We start from the raw sequence: 26,349 nt of genomic DNA, 5'->3' as shown, positions 1-26,349 counted from the left end.
GGGACTGAAATGTTGTTGACCACTAAAAATCCAAAACTCACTCCTGCCATGAAGGCCAAACGTCTGGCCTGGGCCAAGGAGCATCGACACTGGACACAGGAAGACTGGAGCAAGGTTTTCATAACCCTAATACAAGAATACACATGTTTAGAGTATTTTTCTTTATAAATTTATACAAAAACAATTTCTTGCAAGTTTGTTTCTCGGACGAGTCGTCAATACAGATTCTTCAAGACAAAACCGAGTTTGTTCTGCATGAAAAATTCAATGAAGACTGCATTGTGGAACTAGTAAAGCATTCTGCTTCAGTAATGATATGGTCTGTCATCAGCAGCAAAGGGACTGGAAGGCTGTATATTGTCTAAGGAACTGTGTCAGGATCAGTATAAGAAAGTTCTGGAGGAAAAACTGATCCCACAGACAGCAGAATCGTTCCCTAATAGGAATTTTATATTCATGCATGACTCTGCACCCTGTCATCAAGCCAAATCTATCACAGAATATCTAAAAACAATTAGATTAACACCCTGGACTGGCCAGGAAACTCGTTTGGTTTGAATCCTTTAGAAAATGTGTGGGCAGTCCTGAAAACTGAAATTTCAAGGGATAAAATTATAACAAACAAAAGAGAACTGATTGAGAATATCATTAGAGTATGGCACAACACTCCAAAACTCCAAGAAGTAGCCATATCATGCATTGAAAGCATCCACACCCCATTCAAGCCATCATAGAAGCTAAGGGCAGAGTAACCAAATACTGAATAATATGTATTTCTCTTTTAATACACTATTCAACCTATCTACACATGTTTAATTTTTATTCCTAAATACACTTACTAGTATTAAAACGATATATAATAACTTTAAAAACCATAGAACTATTGAATTTCATAACTTAAACCGACAAAATACAAAAAAATAGTTTTGAGTATAATAATTTGGCCACCCACTGTATATGTTCATGCAGCCCGGTGAAGAGACACACAATGGGTCTTGATAGAACCTCCAGAACCTACGGCTCCTCCCTAACTATATTTTCCCACCTGCCTCGTTCAACGATCCACCCGCCAATATTTTTATTTGAGTGAGATCTTTCATATTCTCTCCGCCACATACCATAGTGATATTCCTTGCAAAGGAATTTACTTTAAAAAAGCTCCGTTACTATAAAAATGTTAAAAAAGTTCTCAAGCTCCGTTACTATAAAAATGTCGGAGGGTTCTCAAGCTCCGTTACTATAAAAAATGTCTCCCCACTTCTCTTTAGGGCTGTGTTTATGATAGTAAAAATTTATTTTCATTACATCACGTGATTTCCGAACCGGAAACTAAGATAATCAGGATAATCTCACAGAAACTTCACAAAATATATTAATAGCAGACGAAAGAGAAATATCAACGTTACATAACAAAGATTAATTTTTATTTCAACCATTAATAATTTTCCGATAAATAATTAATGTACACAACGTACAAAACACTGGCTGAATTCGCAGTGCGCTCGCACTCGCAACGAACTTTGCCCTTCTCTCTCCAGGATGTCTTTTTCACAAGGGATTCGGAAATGAGGTTATACTTAAACGGAGCACACCGGAATGTATAAAAAGGCGTCGCAAGAAAAAAAAACCGAAAGAATTTTATCAAACAATGCTTATTACTTAATTCTGAAATTACACCATAATTATATTTTTAATGAATAATTCAAATAATTATATTAATTAAAAATCCACTTTGCAACGTATAAGATTTTACTTTTAACTAAAACAAATTAATACGCAATGTTTTGAACTATTTCTGTTAAATGAATATCAAAATTATTAAAAAGAGACCCTATAAAATCAAGATTTCTTTTTTTTTTTGTATTTCGGAATATAAGATTTACCACAGATAACGTGATCGTCACTTTTTTTAACCATGACTAAAACGTAACCCTACAATCTAAAATTTATTTTCAAATGTATTTATTTAATAATTTAACATTTTTAGAAAATTTTCATTCTTTCTCAGCAAATATGTAAAAAAACTTTATATTATTTGGTAATATCGCATCTTCTCTTGTTTCTTTTCTCCATTCGTTTAATCACTACAACTTTTTTCACTTTAGATATCACAAAAATAAAGCTAAATAAAATAGACGCAAATTTCAATAAAAATGTGAAATACGCGACAGTTTCGCCAGGGTTTACAGAACACGTACAATTCACCCATTCTATAATCCAGTATATATGGTGGTTTCATATTCGAATTATAAAAGACAACTTACCTGTTACAATTATTCGAATTTATACTAAAAAAATTTGAATCGACTGCATTTTTAACGTAAATTTTAATACTAATTTCAAGAATTCTCCTTGAAATTACCGATTCAAATTATCCATTAACTAGATTCGTATTAAAATTTTTTATTTCAAACGTTTTTGGATATGTTTTTTGTTTTTTGTAGGCCGAATGAAAGAAATTGCCATACTGTCATTATTCCGGAATTTTAATTTGATTCGAACTAATTTTTCACAAATAGATTAGATCGCCTAATATTTTAGCATTCTTCAACTCTGGAGGATCCCATTGCGGATCAAATTCGTCTACAACTGAAACCCAAACCTGAAGACACCATTCGAATTATAAATTACATCGTATTGTTTGTATGCGTCAAGAAAGCACCTGGTGACTTAGTCTCTTGTGACTACCAGACATTTCTAATTTCAATGTTTCTTTTTCTTTTTTCTTTTTTTTTTCGTTTTTGAATCTTTCCGCCTCGAGGGTATTAAGAGAGCTCTTTTTACATACTTATCGTGGGTTCGGTCTGGCCTACAGTTGGGTCGGCCGGGTGGTGAGTGACGAGGTCCGACATATCAATGACTTCACCCATGAAAAATTCCTAGCGTTCCTCGTCCAGATTCGGTCGGAGTATGGGTCCTCTTTAATCGCCTTCGCCGTCCTCTAATTTCAATGTAGGATATTATATAGTATGAATTTGCAGTTATATATTTTCTGATAAACTGAAAAAGCTGTTTAGCATTTGTACCGAATTTCATTTACTAACATTCAATAAATTAATTGACAACACACTCTCAACTATGAAAAACTTTATAGACAAAGGCACAGATTTCATTATTTAACTATAGATATTTTTAAATTAAATTTGAAATGGATACACAAAATAGAACAAAAACATAAACTTGCTTCAAGTTTTGAACAACTATCATTAAAAATACGTTTTCTCCTATTCAATTTCATCACATACATTTCCAGAATAACAGGTGCAAGTTGTTCGGAGATTCGTTATTAGCGCATACTCAAAATATTCGATAGATAAGATTATTTTCTGAAACAAAGAACACTTTCTTGTGCAATAAATTATTTTGACACTAGCTGTATTAACTGTAACATTTACTACCTGTTCTGCAATAACTGAAATGAAATAAAATACATATTCGACATAGTTAAAATTTATAGAACTTTAAATAATAACAACAGATCAGATATCTCATTGACAAACAAAATAAAATCACACATACCACCGACATAATCCCAAACACCTACAACATACAAATATAGACACCGAAAAAATTAGTAAATATTCAGAACTCGCCCAAGCAACGCCTCTGAAAAATGAATAAGACAGTGCTCGTATTCCTCTATCGGATGGGCTTTGCACACCAACTACACCAACTCTACACGAAAGTCTAGAAAAATTAGGCCTTAACAGCAGCAGATTACATTACAACATTACAGAAATCAGCCATACCAAACATAGGAAATTCTTAAATACATCAATAGCAGATAACTTTTTCGGTAGCTATACTCGAATGTCGGTCTGGCATAGTAACCGTAGCAACCAAATCGCGTATAACCTTCTACCTCTACCTCCAAAAACAACGATAAAGGAGAGAGAGAGATTATTTGAAATATAAACTGTATTACTGGATGTTAACAATACGCCGTATTTAAGCACAGACATATACTGTATTCGAACATCGTTAACTGAATATTTAATATATTTTCATCTTTTTTGTTTTCTCGTTTTAATGAGTTAATTCGAATTATAATTAAAATCCGTTTAAAATGATTGTATTTTATGCTAATTATACTGTATGAATCATTTAAAACAGTTAGTTAACTAACATTAAACTTAAAAATAACAATTTAAAATATATCATCATCAAATATAAAGATTTTTAAACAATACTTTTTAAATTGTAACTTCTTAATTATTAAAATCTGCTAATAACTGAAGCTATTCAAACAGAAATCGGGTTATTTTATCAATTAATTTATATAATATAATAAAGAATAAAGATATCTTTATTCTGTACACAAAAAATACACGACGACGCTCAGTGCGCAAAACAAGCCACCTCCGCATTAACAATGAAAAACACAATTAAAATCTAATAATAAAAATTATATCTGTACGTTTAAAAAAGGAAGGATGACATATAAACTACTCGTATATAGCATACAAGGATTTTTTACAATTCTGTTTAAATTTAAAATATTCCAAAAGAAAGTCCTTTGTAATCAATTTAAGTAATCAATATATCTCAATTTTTCAAATAGCAATATTCAATTTTCTATTAAAATTGATAAAAAGGTTACAAAACTATTTATTATTTTACACAAGCTGCTTATAAATGACATGATTAATAACGTGACAAACGTCGAACGATCCGAAAATACCTTCCTGAAACTGTGTTTAAATATTAATATCTACATATCAACGAATGTGTGTGTGTTTTATACTCAACTGTAGTTAAAATTAATAATAATATCCGGTAATTCAATATCAAATGTCATTCCATGTAACACAGTATAATAAACTATAAAAACAAGCCAACGCTACACATATTTCACGATGTTTTCTAGTTTTCGTATGGAATTGTCAATCAAGTTTTCATTTCATTCTTTCAAAACAATAAATTACAATATAAAAACTTTAGAGGTAAACCTAATTATAAATTTTTAATAACTAACTTTTTAAATGCAGCCAATTTTAATATCCAAAACTACATTATTTGTTACATAAATAAAAATAATTAATAAACTTATTATACCGATTTTAAAGTTTTTAATAATTTGATTTTGAAAATTTTGATATAGCTTACGTATTGTGAATTTTCTAGGCTTAAAATTTATAATCTTATAAAGAAGAATTATCTGCAATCGTTTTAAAATGCTTCTCTGCATTCAATTTATGCTTCGGCATTTCCCCCTTTCTCTTTTATTTAACATCAAATGACACAAGACTTCTTTTTCTACAGTTTGACAAAAATCATTAAATGTATCATTAAACCGTATAAATGTATTTTTTTTTTCTTATTTTGGCTATTGTGAAACAAGCATTTGTGATGGGCGTGGGTGTATTTTATGTTTAATGGTATCAATAATTATAAATATTCCGAAGCCATTTAGAACAAGAATAAGTCTCTCTAGAAAAGTGTTATTTTATCTGTCGAACGTCAAAGATAAAAGTACGCAGGGACTTTTCCTGTGATATGTAGATTAATGGACACTATATATGTGAATATAACATTGCAATTAATTACAATCGTGGCAAAAATTATGGAATGATTTCGTCATGAGAATGTTTCTGCAGTGATTTAAACGTGTAGGAAAGAAATTGTTATAAAATAATTTTTTAATAATAGTCAAACGTATCCTGACGACGGTCTATCAAACAGACTGGCAGGACATCGCTGTTTATAGTGTGATTGTTTGTTTAATAGTCAAGCATTTTGAATACATTAAATTGAATATGGCTTAAACAATCAAAGTAACATCAGATAAATTAAGCATATAAGTTTCTAAATACCACATAGAAAAAAATTTGGAATCAGTCACTTTTACAGCCTTAATTCTTTCAAGCATTGATTTCAAAAGTGAAAACAAATAATCATTATCAATAGCTTTTCACTTTCCCGAACAGCAGCGTAAAGAGGGGTCTGATTTGCAACATGGAGCTTCATCTTGGATCAATTTCTTTAATTACCATAGCTAATTGCAAGCATTGCAACTCAATGCTTGCAATATTCTGTGGTAATGCTAATGGTGAAGAAGATTTTAACAATTTGAGTCCCGTAAGACGATGAATTGTCATTTTGGAGAATGCATCATTATCAAATGTTTTCAATGATGGAATAAGAAAGTTTTCCAAAACCGCAATGTACACCTCGGCATTTATTATTGATGTAATAATGGCTATCACGCTTAGTCTTTATCTGAAATTCAAATAATAACTGAGTTAAAAAAAAAATTTAGTCGTTTTCTTCATGCAGTGATATTTGTAGGTTTTCATTAAAACAGTCAGACCAAAGTTTCAACATCATCTCTATGATATCACTTTCGTCTAGTCGTCTACAGTCCACGATTGCTTTTCTTTGACCAATTGTAACCTTGTTTTCGTGTGTTTTGGTGCCAGTGCTGGATTTCGTTTTGCTTTTTTATACGAAAATCCCATTTCCTTCAAATGATTTCTCACTGTTCTGTCACAGACAGTAACGCGTGCTTCTTTCCACTTCCTATTCATCTCTTTTGTTGTACACTTCCTACTTTCAAGATACACTGCTTTTAGCTTCGTGTCCTAACGTTTCAATGATTTCCGTTGTCGATCAGTATGTTTCCTTTTATAAACTTCCCAGTTTGTTTATACTTGCATAAAATTTTAGATAGAACTGACTGTAAGCAGCCTACATCTTTTATAACAATTCTTTGAATTGCTTTCTTTAAGGAATTTTACAATCACTTCCATCGTTTCGATGGAAAATTCTTTTGTAGACCTCATGGTTTTATTGCATTAATAGATAAATAAAGCATTTATGTGTCTACAAGCACGCATTTTAAATTCAGACTTACAATTTGCATATTGAACAATATAACGAGCTATGTTTTAGATATGCTAATTATAAGGTGATTTTGTACTTTTCCCTCTCTGTGTAATGTTAAAAAATACGTATCTAATTACATAATGTTATTTCGATTGTTTAAATTATACTTAACTAGCAGGTAGGCCCGGCGTTGCTCGGGCAAAAGTAACGATAGCGAAGATTGAGATTATTACGTTATAGTCACAAAAGAAAAAGAGTAATTTCATCAACGAATTAAGTATTTCTAAAGAAAGGTCGAATTTGAAAATTGAATGTTCTAATATTGTTCGATTTTCACGACGTGTTCTGATTATATCGTTCGATTTTCATCAAATGTTCTAAAGAAGAAAAGTCGAGAAAAACCGAACTAATGTGTTTAAATTTGAAAATCGAATGTATTCTAACATATTACTCTTTTTCTTTTTTTTCCAGAGCCCGTAAATCTTGCACGTCGCTTTTTCTTGTTCTCCATTGTTACTTAACACTTCCATTGTTGACATTATCATTGTTACTTAACACTTTGGTACTTAAATTTTGTACCCTAACTCAGCGGCGTAGCGTGGGTGTCAGCCGCCCGGGGCGGAGGAAAATTTCGCCGCCCCCTTATTTAGGTATTTTTACAAGATATTATTATTTATTGTGAAATTTTGCCGCCCCCTATAAGTGCCGCCCGGGGCAGGCCGCCCCTGCCGCCCCCACTACGCTACGCCACTGCCCTAACTGTGTACCGAATTTCAACTTTCAACTCCTAACCGTTTTAGCGAAAATTAAGATTATTACGTTAAGTCAACCTTACCCGTTTTCACAGAATGCAAGAATTGGGTCCCCGTTTCCGGACTAATTAGAGAATTTTTAGATGGGTCTAAAAATATGTTCGATTTCCCGCAAAAACGAAAAAAACTGCATCTGTGTCTTGCACGTCGCTTTCTCTTAACAATTCCATTGTTACGTGACACTTTCATTGTTACTTAACACTTCCATTGTTACTTGACACTTCCATTGTTACTTGACACTTCCATTGTTACTTGACACTTCCATTGTTACTTAACACTTCCATTGTTGATGGAAGTGTTAAGCCTTAATCCTGTCCTTCTCCCCCGTGGGAGGAATTTCGAAAAATTCCTTCTTAGTGTGCGTTCTCGTGACGTACTCTAACTGTGTACCAAATTTCAACTTTCAACTCCTAACCGTTTGGTCTCTGCACTGATTATTATTATTATCAACTCGTCTCGATTATATATATAGATATAGTCAAAGTGTCTGACTATTATTAGAGAATTATTTTGTATTAATTGATTGTTTTTTTTGCTATATGGGTACAGTACATCATTGACATCCTTATGACGAAGTAATTCCATAACTTTTGCCAGAGGTTGTATAAATAAATTTTTATCTTATTATTTTTATATTGCTGTTTATGTAATACATGAAATGACAATCATATATACAAATTTTCTTTCTTTTATATATATATATATATATATATATATATCTTATTTTCTATAATAATAATAATAATAATTAAAACACATATAAGGATGAAACAGAAAAAAGCAAAATAAATCACTCTGTAAAGACTCTCTTCACAACGAAAAAAAAAAAAACGGATTATTGTAATTCTATTTGATTTCTAAACGCGCAATACATCATATATTACCGCAAATATATTACGTAAATAACTACAGGTTGCCTGAATGGAATACACAGTACGTATGTAAATATCATAACGCATTTTTTCGAATTGCATAGAGGAAACACCAAACAACAGAACAAGGTTAAAAATACTAGAAATTCTCTATTCTATGAAAACAGAAAAATATTTAAATATATATATATATATATATATATAGGTATATTTTTCCATATAATAAAATACGGTAACCAGACATACGGTAATAAAAAAAGTGAAAATATTTATGGAAATACTTTTGTATTTAATTCCGATAAAAGCAATAGTATCATTAAAATAAAAGCAAAAAGACTACTGTACTCAAAATTTTAGACTAAAGAACTACGAAAATGAATTGAGTAAAAACGCTTAATATAAGACTTGAGAAATCACAGAACATTCCATAATGGCAATCACCATATGTGTATATAAGTATAGAAATTTCTCTGAGTGTAATGAAGCAATGTAGTGTTGGCAAAATCCGGAAATTTTCGAGATCGGTTGAAAACCAAATCGGTAAAAACCAGTTTTTGAATATCAGAGGTCAAACTGGTTTCAAAACTGCTTTGAATTCAGTAGAATGAATGTTAGTTAATATCAATGATTATTAATTTAATTATAAAATATTAATTAAGTAGGGTAGGGGGTCGATTAACCAAAAATCGATTAACCGAATTTGACTTCAGGCACTACTAATTCCAGAAAATATGATTTTTTTTGTACATTGTACGAGAATTAAAATTAATATTTTTACTTTATTTAAGGTATTTAACTTTTTATTCTCGCCCTATCGAGTGTGATCAGTTACCGGAAAAAATCGGTCATTCGAAAGTGACCCGTCTCGATTATTACAATCTACCGTACTACAGTAAACATTAGCCAATTAAACTATTTAATGATTTCAATAAATATAAGGTTATCCATTATTTTACACGTTAATCTGTATTTATTTTATCATAAACATAACAGAATATTTAAATGTTTACGAAAATATTTCAATATACTGTAGTATAATATTATATACAACTATAAACTGTAAAAAAATTCTTAGAATTTGCAGGTTACTACACATGCTCAAGTGAATTTTAAGATTTGGTTGTTTTCTTTTTTCTGACTTACGACTTATCTGTTTGTGTGTAATGACAAGGAGTGTGTCTACGTGACAAGCAGCTAAGTAAGCAAACCAAGAAATGGACTATGCTATTGGTTTTCTACTTAACAAATTTCTATTTTAAGTGGAAAACTTAAAGCTTCAGTAAGATAAATATATATTGTCTTAAGTTGTCTGAAATATGCTGTAAATTGTATACAAAGGTTAGCTTTATGTTTATATCATCCATATAACTTCATATAAAGACAATTAAGGATAATAAAAAATATTTTCAATGTAAATTCACGTATTTTAATCCATATATTCTTTTTCTTAATGGTTGATCATACAAAAATAATGACGAAATAGACGGAATAGACGAAATGATGAATTATTATTATTTATTTATAATTAGTAAGTAATATGCCACAACTTTCTAATTGTGATTAACATAATCATGAAAGGGTGGGATTCCAAACTGAAATATTAGGGATGTTATCAGTACAGAATGTGAACAGAATATGTATATCTTTCAGGGCCATAAAAGTCATAATAATCAGTTATACGCTGACAATAAGATTATTGATTGATTAGTTCCGCAGGAAATAAATTCCATTTCTTAAGCAGTTAGGACGTAGTTCTAAGATGAGACTGACAAGTTGCAACATGCTTCTCTACGATCAATTCAAGCTTTATCAGATTCAGGTCCTGAGATTAGATTGTCTAATCCATCCTTCGAACATACAAAAATTTTCGACAAGCTAGACTCTGTGTGTGAAGCATTATTAACCGTAACAAGAAACCAGGACTTAAGAACATCCTCAAAAAACCTTACAAAGAATTCAAAGATCTTGGTTTTTATAGGAGCAATGAGCAATCGGCGGGTCTCCTATAAACACTCGAAGTGATGTTTGCTTGGTAAATACGATGGTACAATAATGTATTTTTATCTTTCTTTGTTGGTAGCGGGATAATTGTGAACCTTTGTTCTTTCAAATGAAAATATATCGAGAATTAATCTTTAAACTGAATCTATAATTCATTTGTAAAAAATCTGTAATCGTGATTTTTATACCAATTCAAAAAAGCTATACTGTGAGAAATGTGCAGTGGATACAAAAGATAGCTTCTTGCATAAAACGACAGTGTTGTTAGCTTTCAATATAGAGTTTCCTCTCCAAATAGGTGAAGAGACTTCTAGAGAAAGTTATATATTAATAGTTATTTTGATGTTAAAAATAACAATCGTTACAGATTAAAGTGGGTAGCATTGACAAAAATGTCTCGAACAACATTGCTCAGACCTCCTTGTCACTTTTCTGTTCTTCTGAAATTGCTATCATAATATCTTGAATAAATATACAAGTTTATTGACACTAACCTGACATCGAACTACTCTGTCCTATGGCTGTCAACTTTATTGAATCAGAAATATGTGTATAGTTCTGCATAAGATATTCTTTTCACATACGTTTTCGACCAAAATAAACTTTCACTCAATCCAGATAAACTTTCAGATCAAAATCAAAACTAACTTTCGGACTCATCGATATTAGTAAATAAGTAAAATTCGAATTACAAATACGGAATAAAAATATGTAAAACGTTTCAAATCCATGAATTAAAATGGCTCAAAAGTGATTGCTGACTTTCATTTTCTGCAACAAATACAAATTGAGTTTGTTTCAGTTTGTTCATGTATTGAACTGTACTTCCTGTTATACTGAGGAAATAATAATTTTCAATTTTTTTCCTTTTTATGTGTTAAAAAACACTTATACATACATACATATAAAAAAGGAAAACTACGATTGCAAGTATCATTTTAAAAGGTTAAAAACAGCGCAGACCAATCAATGCGATTGAACTGTGCATTGAATTTGTTTTCAGCAAACAAAACTTAAACATCATTTCTCATTAATTTTCATCTGTACGCTTTAAATCAAAAGTATGTTAGTCATAGTAAGACTCAGTGAAAATTCGTATTAAAAATTTATAGAACATCTCCAACGATTGAAGTTACATTCACAGCGGCTGATAGATTCATAATCCTCTGATTATGCTTTGAGATGTATCTTATATAAAACACTAGTTTTTTGGATTTTCTGAGATGCGTGTTCATCTCAAAACTTTAATAAAAAACCAAATATTTTATATCTACATGCATATGCACTGTATATATAAGTATATAAATGTATGTAACGCTACGAATTTTGCATTTAACACTTTTCTAAATGTAAAATAAACTAGCAACTATTTATTGTGAAATTGTCACAATGCCGGGCTGAAATTTTTAATCATCTTTTAATGTAAAAACATCCCGGTACACCAGAAGTTCGTATAAAGTTAATTGGGGTCTCTGGCTCTAAGCTTTCCATATTTGGTCTGGATTTTCATCTAACTCCGTTCTCGAGATTAACGAAGACAGATTGCCAGACAACGGTCGACAGTGGGAATGTATAGGTCTGCAATTTGAAAATTGCAGCCAAAAAGTGTAAAAGATATTTATACTTTCAAAATATTTTTTAAAGAAACAGATTCGTTCTTGTTAATCACACAGAATGTTTGAATGCCTACACTAATAATTTCAGAATTCTATTATTTCACATAAGAAAGTGAAGTTAATCGGCTTTGTTTCCATCGGTTCATTATAATGCAAATCCTGAAATGAGAGTAAGTCTGCTTCTTATTTCTTAATTTGCATTTCTTTAGAAATTAGAGAACATAAAAATCCATCGAAATCCAATAATTTCTCCAGAAACAAATATCTAATAATACAAAATATATTTAAATTAACACAATTTGAAATATAGAACGTTTCAATATAGTTTAAAATATCCTATACGGTATTTCGAATTAATTTTGTTATACTACGCACCGTTTCACAAAGGATTAAGTGTAATAATACATTATTTGACTATTATGAAGTGCCCATTAGTAATTGGGTGAAGTGAAAGATGTTACACCAGGAAGGAAAATTAAAAGTGAATGAAGTGAATTCAGAATTGACCGAATGAAATGATTTTAATTAATGTAATTCAGAAAACAACATATAATTTAACAGTTTGAAATTTTTAATGTAAAAATATATTCAAGAAAAGCAATGATCGGTTAATAAATGTTTATTTATAAAGTACATAATATTTTATTCAGTATAACATCCTACTGTAATTTTTATACTTGATCATATAGAAAAAGCTTCAGATTAAGGATGCATTTTATGTATTCATAAACATATGATTAGATTAAATTATCAAATAAAACAGTCGTTATTACATTATTCTTCACGAATCAAGAGGAAACTACAGATAACAAATTTCAGTGCGATCATGGCAAGCTGAACTGAATACAAAAACTAAAAAGAAAAAAAATTAATATTTATATATAAATATATTTCTTGTATTTAACTTTTGATTTTAAACCGGAAAAATATAAATAATTATCCGGTTTAAATGGTTCAATTAAATCGATTGAATTAAAGACGTTTTGCATCGCTTATGTTACGTTATTTAAGCATTGAAGACTGCTCTATATCAATTGTATATACGAAAATATGGGTCTATTTCATCCTTTCTAATTACGAAGCAATCGATTTATAGAAAATATTTAGTTCCATCAAATAAATAACAGATGGTTGCAATCTTCAATGTGGCCGAGAGCAAATCTAATAATAGGCCTCCAAATTAAGTAAGTGTGTTGGGAACTTCTCTCAATCATGAGTACTGTACATACTAGAGAAACTGAATTAATCAAATTTTATAAAACCGATGCATTTTATGTTTCACCCATAAAGAAATTATCTGTTTGTTTTTCAGCTATTATACTAATAATATCAATTAAAAGAAAAATACTTTCAATTTTAACGGTTTCGAATTAGGTTTAGAAATATTATTTCCATTATAATTAAGAGCGCTATACATCAAAGATTATACTAAACGCAATTGAATAAGACAGTTAGTCTAGGCAATTTAATAATAGTTACTGCATTGCCTTTGACCGCTGCCCATATGATTTCAGAAAGATAAGATGACATAAACGATGTGAAACAGACAAGTTTGGCCACAAAGGTAAAGAAAAAGGAAAAAAAAAAATGTATGTTCAGAGATGGAGCAAGTCCAGCAAGTCATCAATCAACAATATCTAGTGACACATGTTCCAGTATCGAAGACTGTAACTTCCCCAGTGACCAGATATCTAAAAGTACAATAAAAATTTTAAAAATTCATGCAACCGAAAACGATTGTTACTAAATCACAAAAATATGTATCTTATATACATAACAATCATTAAGTAGAAATTGTTTTCTTTATTGTTTGAACTTTAACAAAGTATCTTATTAATTTTTTAAAGGGGGGAATAAAAATTCAAAAAAATAATTCAGCAAATATTTAATTGGTAAAAATGAAAAATATCAAACGAATGGTAATGATTACGAATATAAATAAGATTAACTCCAAATTAATTGATGTTTACAAAAAGTTGAGCTCACTGATGCATTTAAAACAAATCAAATATATATTTATTTATCGCTTTAAACGGAATTAATATAAATACATTTTATTTTAAATTAAACGCGACAAACACAAGGGAAAATAATAATTTTCATATTAAAACTGAACATTTACAGTAAATTAACATTAATTACACCAAATATGTAAACAACTCGAAAAACAAATAAACGAAAATCATTAAAGATAATATTATTATCTCAATTTAATAATATTCCAGTGTTAACTAATTTATTATTATTTTTATTCAAAATTAGTTTTAAAATAAAGTTATATATTATTATTATTCTATTAATAATTGTTCCAAACAATAATAGTAAAATATTATTTGAAACGATTCTAAAATAAACGAAATCTTGTTATCAAAACCCCTTCAAACTTCGTCCTGTTATGATTTTTTTTTTGTTTGCCACATTCAGAAAAAAACAAACAAAAAATACGCCGAAAAATCAATTACCAAAATACAATTTATCGCTAACGTTAATCAATATAGACTGTTGCGGGTTACAAAAATTATATGACAACTAACCTAAATTAAAAACAAAATGATACAGGTTTTATAACAATGATTCTTACCTCGTTTTAAAGCAAATTGTAGTTTATAAAAATAAAAATTCATCAAAACCATATCTACTCTTAAAAGATTTTTTTAAAGATTTGTTTTTATTAACAGTTGTAAAAATGTTTTGAATAATCTGAAGATAAATGTGAAGAAAAATGTCTTCAATTCACACAATGCAAAACCCCAAGGAACCAAAGATAACCGACTAATAAAGAGATTAGAAAGAAAAAGTCCTATCTAATGATCTGGTAATGACGTTGTCTTTTGTTCAGTTGAATCTACTAGTTTCTGTCATTAGTAATTCCAATTTTCCAAATAAATTTTGATATATATTTTGAAATTATCTAAAACGAAAACATCAAATATTAATGTTTCTGAATGATTTAGTTTTTTTAAATACTATTTTTCTAAAATTTAACATCCTATACTGTATCTTACACTAATTATTATTATTCCGATTAGTTTTTAATAGTTATCACATTTAATAAACAGCGAACTCAGTTACTTTAGAGCCAACTATTAAATTGCGATTAACTACACATATAAGCTTAAAATTAAACATTTATATTCTGTTTTCCTATAATTTCGCAGAAACCTCAATTTCTGAATTTAATAACAGATTTCTTAACGAACAAAATAAGATTTCGGTTTTCCCTAAAACTCAATAAAATAAATAGCATTGCATTGCGTTGGATAAAAGGCAAAATTAAAAAAGTATTTAAAAATACATTCAAATAAATATAATGTGATATAAAACCATCGATATTCGAATCTAACAAATATATTTTAAAAATATCAAATAACAGAATATTTTTATTCGTGAACCAAACAACAAACCTACATTATTATTTAATTTATCAAGTTATATGTTATAACTAAATTAGTTTCGTGCTTCTTTGGATCTGTTATGTAAGTTTAAAAAATAGTTTTGTAATAGCCTCTCTTGTAAATATTTATAAAATAAATGATTACATCTATATATAATCTCCCTGTTATATATAGGCATATATATATATAATTCTTGTTGTTTTTTTATTTTTCAACAATAATTTTGTTAATAAAGTGTGTTTATTAAGCATTTAATTTTTCAGGCACATTTTTCAAAAAGGAAAAAGTCTAAAATGTTACGAGATTCATTTATTCGAAAATTTGTATTTTAGAAATAAATAAATTTCATTTATTATTTTTAATAATCATTATTTCACTTCTTATGAGTAAATGTGTGATTTTATAGACACTACTTGGAAACAACTGTTCTCTAGCTCAATAAGTGCCAACACAATAAGAAGCAATGCTGTCATAACGGGAGTTTCATAACCACCAAATTACAATAGCTGCAGGACAACTGTAACTCACACGGAACACTTTTATACGTTACGTTGGAATATCCAGTCACCCGCGGCCTAACGACCAGCGTTATCTTCCACACTGACTGGCCATTCACTAGACATGAGAATACGGACCAGCAGATAGCGCCATGTACAATACAAATGTCCAAAGTCTGATAACGCTCCTCTTCCTCCCCCTTTCGCCATTATGTCGACATTGCTCGAGGACACAAAGTCGAATGACACCCTTTACCAATCTACATGGAGACTTAGAATGTCAAGAGTACATTTTCCACCTGTACAGTTCGATCGATGGCATCGATGTCAAACGAGGTACTCGCTCTTGGTGAGAGAATTAACAAGACAGTTCCGGCAATGTTGCAGATAAGAGACCAACACACTCAATTTCTCTACTGCAGACACTTTATCGTCATTATTCACGCTTAGCGATTTCTAAAGCTGTCATATATCATCGCTAGGCCAAACCTATCGTATATCGCCCATGATGTGACCCCAGTAACTAAATCAGTTCAAAGAGATTCTTAAGATGAAAATATATATTTTCTGAATTCTGCAAGCTTGTGTACTGATAATTTGACACAGCTACTCAAATGAGCTTAATTCAATTTTAAAACTTCATTCATACTATATAATGTAAGTGGTATATCTCTCTATAGGCAAATCCATATTAAAAAAGGAAAATTACTTAACTTCGTTACAGTGATCATAGAGTGTAAGTTTATTATTATTTTATAAGATACGGAAAAAATTCAGTTTTCACGGAAAAGAATGGAGGAAAGCATTAAAAGAAAATAATTAACATAAGGTGCCGAACTCGACACAATTAACAGTCTGCTTTCCTTTGAAGAACTGGGCAACGAACCAAGTTGGATCCAGCTCGTTTATTCCATCGCGAGTTTTTTTTTTTTTTTTTTTTTTTTTTTTTTTTTTTTAATAAACTGAGAATACAAAAATTTTAAGCTTCGGTACGACAGCCGATGCCGTTCAGTAAAGGCTTAACAGAGCAGACGATGAATCGAATATCGACAGAATCCAGCTAACAAATCAATACAGACTAGCAGCAGATGGCATTTTTCTCTACTGTTCGATATTAAAGTCGCAGCCAGATAAGAACTTTCACGTATCGCTATTTTTAAGGATTATCCTCAGGCCTATGTATTTTCGTTTGTCTTAGATAACAAATTTAACTTCGCTAAAACATAATAAAATGTAACTGGTGTGTGTCGGAAAGGAATTTAATTTTACACCCATCCGTCGCGACCCGGATATAAAATCGATTCCTTAACGATTAAAGTGAAGAATGGCGATTAGTCAAAATTTGACACAAGTTTTAAAAATAATCTCTATAAATTCACTAACATACAATGAACAAACGATAGATAATTCCCGTAATTCACGAAGTAAATGCCGCGTAAATTAAATAGTAGTCAATGCTTTAGGAAGAATAGTATGAGAACGATTGGCAACACAATCGCCAGATATTTTAATAATAAAGGTTCAATACCGGTAGGCAATACGTATTTCGTTACTATGGAAACAAAACAACTCTTGGAAGTTTAATCAAACTACAGTGGTGATTTTTCTTGGACAGATGGACGGATGAGATTTCTTCGCACCGGAGACGTGCTAATCGTGATTGCAGTCTTACAAGTCGCCAATAATGGAGGTATTAACGGTAAAGAGAGAAACAAGAATTTTCTTCTCGAGAGCAGAGAGTTACAAGTGTCCTCAACAGTAAGTCCTACGTCCATCAAAGAAAGAGATTGCGGTCGATTTGTATCACGACATCGTCCGGCGAATTCCGTCATAAAAGTCGAGAGATCCAAGTTTTTATAACCTCAGTTTGATTTTACGATTCGTGGCCTTATTTCACGCAGCGGCGAGCCGAAACTCAGACGACGCTTTGCGGTAATTACTGTCGCTTTGCCCAAATTGAAATTCGAAACACATTGGACGAATAATTACATTTTACCAGTGCGAAGCGCTAATTGCGCCGGCTGCAAGCTACAGCTATTTCTACCTGGAATAGGATGGCAAAAATTTGAATGAAGAATTCTTTTCCGCGAAAAGAATATTTTTCCGTCCATTTTCACTCGATCCAATAAACAACTTTTTCTTCATAATTAAACCAATAAAATAAACCGAGAGTTACGATTACAAATAAATAACGCTGCGTGATAAAATATCATTTCTGTTCGGTTTCTCTTTTCGACGAAAGTCACAATTATCATAATTTAGTGGCATTTGAATATATGATACATTATTAAATTTATACTTCCTGTTTGCGTTGATCACAAAAATTTATGTAAAGTAAATTTTTAATTTTGTATTATTGTCATAAAATTTTTTAATATCTTACTGTAATAATCTATTACAATAAATGTAATTGTTTATATGTATAGGCTACATAATTGTTCAGATATTTAAAATGCATAACAAAAGAAATTATAATTAAACTAAACCATTATAATAATTATAAAGATATTATAAAGTCATAAAACTTAAAAATATTTTGAATATGAAAATAAATATCTGATGCTAACAATTTCTCAGGAGAATAGAAAAGAGTAGAAACAGTAAAAAAATTTTTTTTAGCGTTCGCAATATTAAAGTTCACATAATATTATTAATTAAGATTTTATCACGATAATTACTTTAGTCAAATAACTAAGGTTGACTAAAACGTACAGCTTGTAATTTTTTTCCCCGATTAAAATAAAAAAACAAACAAGACTTCATTTACATATATCAGAAGTCATTTCTGCACAAAATGCAATTTTAAGCACTTAATATGCGAAAAAATTGATAACGAATTAACTATAATTAATAATGATGACTCATTTAAAACCATTTCATTATTAATAAACAGAGTACGATGAAGTAGAAGTAACAAAATAAACGCACAATGCTCTAAAACTGATAGTAATATGAAAATAATAATAATAATAATAATAATATTTTAAAAAAATTCTATGGAAACTACACAATTTTTCTCCACAATGATATAAGATAACATAACGTGACGCAAGTGAAAGAAAATAAATAAAATATTTTCAAATGTTGAAAACATTTTTTAAAAATATTAATTTATAAAAATTTAAATAAAATGAAATGTGACTTAGACGGAATGCCAGGCGCTTTGAACTTCAAGTAAATACGTAAACTTTCGGTTTTAAAAATTACCGTCGTGAAAATCAATAGGCCTCATGTTTCATCATATAAATATGCAGCATATCGAAATCGTTTTCATTTACTTAGCTTATTTAGTTATTTTAATACATAAATTGATCACGGACATTCAAAGAGAATAGGAAATTCGTGTTTACGTCTACTCCATCAAATTCCGGAATCATTTTTTATTCCTACATTCCTATATTTTTATTCCTTATTTCTTTATCGTAAATTGTTGAAAAATAAAATATATAAAGTGTATTTAAATAGAGAGCTTAAAATACACTACTATATTTTAATAAAAGCCAATTAAATATTTTATCAATTCGTATTAACGAGTTTTGAAGAAGACTTTTTGTTTTGAATAAAAATAAAAAACTAACTGCGCCAGAATAAATAAATAAAATAAAAATATAAATATTTTACAAAGTTAAGAGTAAACTTTTATTATTAAAGGAGTCAAACCAACACAATTATCTACTGATTAACAGAAAAAGCACATTGATATTAAAATATTCTGTAAGATCTGTAAACGATTCTAGTTTTATTCTTTATGAAATGCAGATGACACAACGTTACGAAATGGCTAAAAATATTTTAAACGAATTTATATGAAAATAGAAGCAAAACTATACAAACAAAAATAATGAAGCATGTAAAGTAAGGAAACAAATGGATAAAACATTATTAACTAACGAAGAAAAATTCTCTCTCTCTTTTAAATAAAACTGCCAGGTGCTGTAATATTAATAACTATACAAATGCAACGATCTATGAGATACTAACGTAAAAATCCAGCAACGAGTTGCTTAACTTTCCAGGCAAAAACATTTAAAAATGCGTGTGGCGCCATCTGTTACGAAATTTTATTTTAAAAACCTTCTATATTATTAATCATTATAAAATGGCAAGAAGCTCAATTTTGAGTATAGAGATGAGTTTTATTTAAAAAAAATTGTAAATGATAACAACGAGTAAAATCTTCATGAAGTCCAACTCTACTCGAGATATGACCTCTATTTTCCCCACCCCTAGACCTTTAACAACCAAAAAATCGCATCAATCCCTATAATACACAAACCTCCCTGTAAAATTTCAGTTATTTTCGACAAAAAGCACGGGAGTTAAGCTTCAAAATTAATAAAATCGTGTCTCCCACGCACACTAACATTCATCCATACAAGAAAAAAATCCCCTTTTTTTCTTTTTGAATTTCTCGACATTTCAAGGTCCTCAAGTCCGACAATGTAAAATTCACGGAGGCCATTTTTTGACCGATCGCCATACTTTCCCTCTGTTATGTATAACAGCCGCGGAGAAGTAAAAATTAATAAGATATAATTAATATTTAGGCCTATCTATTACTATCTTCTTAAACTATTTATTATTTCTGATTATAATAAAACGTAAAAAAAATTATTTTTCTAACCATCATTATGAAAATCTATTATTACATTCTTGGGCAATTGGGATTTTATAATAAAGATTTTAAATGGTGTTTGTAGCGTTTTGATTGATTTGAAAAGTGATTAGTTAGTCTTTATGAATAAATTTTGAGTTCATTTTATTTAGAAAAAACAACTGCAACATCACTAATGTTCATTTGTAAAAATGCCTCTGCTAATGCAAACGTATGATATATTTATACAATTTAACACGGCATTCTGCTTATTTCCACTTCCATACCTGAAAATATTATACAGTATCAAATTTATTTGTAAACTTTCAATACTTAGAAAATTTTTCGAGTTAATAGAATAATTTAAAATTTGGAAAGAATGAAAATAAATCCGTAATAATATATTCTAATTTATACCAAATTTAATTTTCGTTAGTTCCTTTGTAAAGAAATTTTATTACTTAAAGTTCCATAGTAGTAGATGAACGACAAACAAAAAGCAAAATTACAGTCTTTTCTGTCAGAACGTAAAATATTGTTGCAAATATATATATATAAATGATGTTATACCATATAAAAATGTGAAAACCAATACGATTATTTCGCGAAAACACTTTCAATAACACATATGTTATTCTTAGGCGGCATAAATTTCTTTTCAATAAATAAATGTGTAAAATCGTTGGATTTTCCTCAAAATATCCACGCAATTTTCGGGTTATTATATAAACGTGTGTGCATTATATATAACCAATTTATTACAACTTTTGTGTTTTCTTATAAAATATCAAATCATATTGTTCGCATGATGTTATGAATTTTTACCAGGGGAGGAACAGAAAATTGATACAGTCCCAAGAAAATACTTGTAACTAATTAAAGTCGCAAATTTGACAGACATGATACGAAAAAAAGCAGCAAGACGAATAATACCTATTGCTCCCAAGATGAACCAAGCATGTTAAACGGAAAGAAATTTTAAACTTATGATGTCTGTATATTACATATATAAAGAGAAAACGGCAGTGTTAAGGAACCGACTTAAAACTCTAAAAACGCCGATGCAGCAGAAAATATGAATTATGATAACAAGCATTAGAGCGAGAGAACGGTAGCAGCTGTTCTCCAAATCCGCGACTCCTGTCACTCACTACAAATTCACAAGATTTCCGATTAAGTAACTCGGAGATAAACAATGTTTATTTGTAGATATCTCGACCCGGAGAAGAGCTTTGGTTTTCCTTCGTAAATGTGTTAAAATAATCGAAAATTATTTATCTAAAGCAGGGCTTCTTAAACTTTTCCACTCGCGACCTCCCTTTTACCTAATAAAATTTTATGCGACCTTCGTATATAGATATATAAAATACATATAAAATCACAAAATAATTGATTCTAAAATAATTTTTTGATATACGTATTATTATACCATTTATTAAAGACAGAAGCAAATTTGCATACAAATGAGATGGATGCACTTGTTATTTTTTATACAAAAGAATTAAATCTTGACTGAATATTTGATACTGCAGGATGAAGAACATCAGCGTTTACCGACATTTTGATTTTACAGTGGTCAATACAGAAAGCGCTGCTTTGCATAAATACATTACTTACAAGTTAGTGTAAAATTTGTGTTGTTAAATTTTTGCGACTCCCCACATTCAGTTACGCAACCCTCTTTGAAGTCGCGACCAGTTTAAGAAACCATCATCTGAAGCAAAATTTGTCAAATAAAAAGGATTCAGATTAAAGACACGCTATTTAGAAAAGAGAGAAGGGAAAAAATAATAATAAAAACAACAAAATTTGAGTCAATAAAATCAAAGAATGAGAAAGTTCACATATAAGAGAGGAGAAATATAAAAGTTAATATCATAGAGAACCGAAATATAAGATGCCAATAGTTGACTTGCATTTAGCATATAATTGCCATAGCGATTTTGTGAAATACAAACATTAATTAATAAGATAGAATATTACACATGTGTCCAAAACTTAAGAACGAACACAATTGCTAGCGGTGATAACTAGAAAAAGCCATCGAGTCAGTCGGTGACCAACCAGCAACAACGTCGTGAGTGCTGCATCGCAGTTCGAAGTGGACATATTCTGTACTGACTTGTCTCTGCCTGGGTCAATCATTGGTAAGCACTTTCCATCCATTCTCCAATTATGTTCGACTGCTGTATGTATCTTTCTTCACCAAATACTTACTTTTATTACTTTGATTTATAAAATCCTACAAGTTGTTGTGTATTACCCTGTGTTAGACGTTGAATAATACAGTTCTTGCCATATTTGTCTGCTTTCGTCTGCAGTTCTCTCTATTCATGTACAAATGTCGTCCGTCCGTAAGTTTTGGATACGTGAGTAACAATGACCTTATATCTAAATTTAGTAACCAAACAAAATTCATAAATTTCAACTTCGATATATTCAATAAAATAGCAAATATAAATCAGAATTTTATATATATAAATAGACATTTCGCTATAGTAAACAATCAATAAGATAAATAAATAATTTATACTAAATATATTCATTTCCACTTCCATTACTAACTACTTATATTTATAAAGAATTAACTAAAATATTTCATTATTAAAATAATTACATTTTTACGATGCTATAGATATTTCTATTGGCTATTTTAATTTTAAATACGTTATGAAATCCTGATTTTTCTTAAAAATATGAAAACGAAAAAGTATTTTACCTGGTCGCTATCTTGAGCTTGCCAGCTGTCATTGCTCTGAAAGAGAAAAAGAAAAACAGAAAATGAATTGATATAGTGACAAATCAAACAACCGCGTATCAAAAATGCAATTTTCCCAGCTGAATCATCCATTTCTTTAGCCATACAATACACACTCGACAGTTACCTAACGACACATTTACACGCAAAACAAAAACAGAAGAGTACATCTCCTAGACGCAGAGTTTAGTTTTACGTTTAAAATCGATCGGAAGGAACCACCAAAATAATATATATTTTTTCTTTTTTAAAAATTGTATTTCCTTTTACTGAAGCATAGGTAAGGAATTCTTATTCTTCGTTTAGTTTTCGTAACGTTATGGACTAATTTCCAAGCAATCAACAGTATTCTTCTCTATTACTGTTTATAAAAGAAAATTATTATCCAGAGTAAGATTAAATTAAAACGAGTTGCTGAACGTGTTTATGATATATAGAAACATACATAAAAGAAATGCAAACAAAAAAAAAGTATTTTCCATGTAGAAAACAAAATATAATAGTAAATTATTGAAAAAATACAATTTGATACAAAGTGAATGAAAATTATAGTCAAGACCAGAATATAGATTACGCGTAAATCAAACCACATATTGATATCGAGTGAAATCGATACATCAAAACTAAAAAAAAAAGAACAAGAACTTCAATAATAAACGAAATTATAATAATCGCACAGAAACCAGTCGATATCGCTCTGTATTTTTTGTCGTTCTTACATTTTCGTGCTTCTTTTCTGGACTGAAGAAAATGAAATTTAAAAGAAAAAAAAACCCTCAAAAGATTTTTGAATCTTGAGAGCTGCAGCGTACTATAACAATGAATATAACGCTGTCACATTATATCCAACTTTCAAAATTTTCGATATCGCAAATTTTTACATTTTGCGTTGATTGTATCGTTACAAAAAACAACAAACGACAGAAACGCGTACTCCAAGAAAAAATAATACGTAAAATGGAAAAAACAGCTGAAAAGTGAGACATAGCATTTATTCAATAAAGCCTTAAGATGTCAGGCAACTCGAGATCATCGATCTCAAGGACGGACTCGAATCGAATTCTTTTTCACCACAAAACCGGTAATGGTATTATTATTCACCTTTAGAAAATTCAAATTCTTTATGACAAAACCGGTGCTTTTTTTTTACAAAGCAGTAAATCCATTTTCAAACTTTTTACAATGGATGTCGGTATCTTCTCGGAGTTCCAGTAAAAGAACAAAAGGCATCCCTGTAAATGGCGTCGAGTAAAAGTCTTCGCTATCAACTACTGCACTTTTATCATCATAAATAAAAAAGTAAATAAATTCTTCCAGAAGTCAATCTGGATTCCGTAGCAATTATCTGATTAGTTTTTAGACGAAATATTGTGAGCTATATTGGTCGTCTCGTATTTTAGATTTCTTAGCAAAAATCTTCGATACGGTATAGTAAAGCTTATACAAGTCAAATACGATAGAAAACTTTTAATCGTACAGGCACGAAAAGATTATATTTCGTATTTCAATTAAAATTTAAAAAAACCAATAAATATTTGAACAGCTGCAAGTTCAAAAACAAATAAAGTAAATCAAATGATTTTCTTGTAATGGTAACTTAATGTTTACTGATCTTATAAATTATCCTGCTTTGCAATTTGACTGTTCTATTTATAAGAGCGTAAACGATTCGATAAATGTACAACGATTTCGATAAACAATGAAATGAACTTACAGCCGAAGGATAAGCCGAAGAAGGAAATACTTTTGTTAGTATCCTTAAACGAATCCGGGCTAGAAACCTCATGACGAGGAGGAGCAGCTGCAGTACACTTCCACGCTTGGTCGACACAGACTCAACTGACGTTAGAACAGACCGCCGCACGTGTGTTCGGCGCGTGCTTTGAACGTCACGGCGTTAGTTCGCCATCCCGGATAGGATTGGCCACCCCCTCAAATGGTGGGTGGAACGCGCCCGGTTTTAATGATGAAATCAATACCCAGAGCCCCCTGCAACTCGGATACTCGACTAAAAGTGGACAACTCGCACTCTATCATTGTCAACGCAGCTTCAGAAAAGAATGACCTAAACCAAAAAGTCAAACCGATTGTAAACTAATATATTCCCATTTACTACGGATAAATGCGAACGAAGGATCAAATGCTCATTAATAAAACGGCGGAAAACAAACCGAACACAGTTAATTCATAAAGTAACCGCGAATGTCATCAACATTGTTTGCAATCACAGCTGAAGAATGCAATCAAATCTGTGAACCAATACCTAATAAAAAAAATAAACACAGTATTAAATACGAGTCTTCTAAGTTATTGCCTTTGGATAGAATGAACTTGGCAAAGCCGTCGCGTCGCCATGGTTACAGTGAAGATGGGGAAAGAAGATGAATAAGAGAAACTTGACTGCAGATACACATTTATATAGGAGCAGGTAAGTTTTACGGAATAATGTTCCTCGCAATGTTACAAGCAAATGTAATAGAAGAAAACTAAGATCTTAAAAAAAAATTACAATAGACTTTGAAATAAATTCAGTTATATCTATCTCGCTAGTAAAAATTTTCTTGAGACGGAGTATTCTTTATATCTTTTGAAGGATGAAGTTTTATACATTGTTATTTGACAGAAACATTTAATCGAATTTCGATAATAATCACGAAGCACTGATATCATTTTCATAAAAGAAGCATTAAATCTCTGGACAACAGCACTTTTTAGATAAGAATATCCTCACAATATGTTCACACATTTAATGACACATTAAATAGATACAATAACTCATTAATAAATTAATTAAAATTCGAAAATTCTATTTAAAAATTGGTCTATTGATTAAAGATAACAATTAGAATTGTGCCCGTAACAATTTAATAAAGAATGAACAAATCTTTCGGCGAAAAAATTATTATTCCTTTCATCTTCGCTTTAAACAAAATTTTTATTTCATTTTTAAACGAAATAAAGTTCCTGAACAAATATATC

At 30.1% G+C, this 26,349-nt stretch overlaps 1 protein-coding gene across 9 annotated transcripts in view; it reads right to left on the bottom strand.

Moving 5' to 3' along the window:
• dlg1 (discs large 1) overlaps positions 1–26,349 on the bottom strand; it is a 286,896-nt gene that overhangs the window by 114,129 nt on the left and 146,418 nt on the right. For 8 of the 9 annotated variants that reach the window (XM_067287114.1, XM_067287120.1, XM_067287116.1 and 5 more), the window contains one exon: positions 23,332–23,367. In XM_067287114.1, coding sequence (XP_067143215.1) covers positions 23,332–23,367 — 36 coding nt within the window. Of the gene's footprint in view, positions 1–23,331; positions 23,368–25,084; positions 25,220–26,349 lie in introns of those variants that run through there. The other variant, XM_067287123.1, reaches the window with a different exon arrangement.

The sequence above is a fragment of the Centruroides vittatus genome, unplaced genomic scaffold (genome assembly GCF_030686945.1).
Source record: "Centruroides vittatus isolate TY-2023 unplaced genomic scaffold, ASM3068694v2 scaffold_435, whole genome shotgun sequence".
Classification (NCBI taxonomy): domain Eukaryota; kingdom Metazoa; phylum Arthropoda; class Arachnida; order Scorpiones; family Buthidae; genus Centruroides; species Centruroides vittatus.
This window is presented reverse-complemented; position numbering and strand designations above follow the sequence as displayed.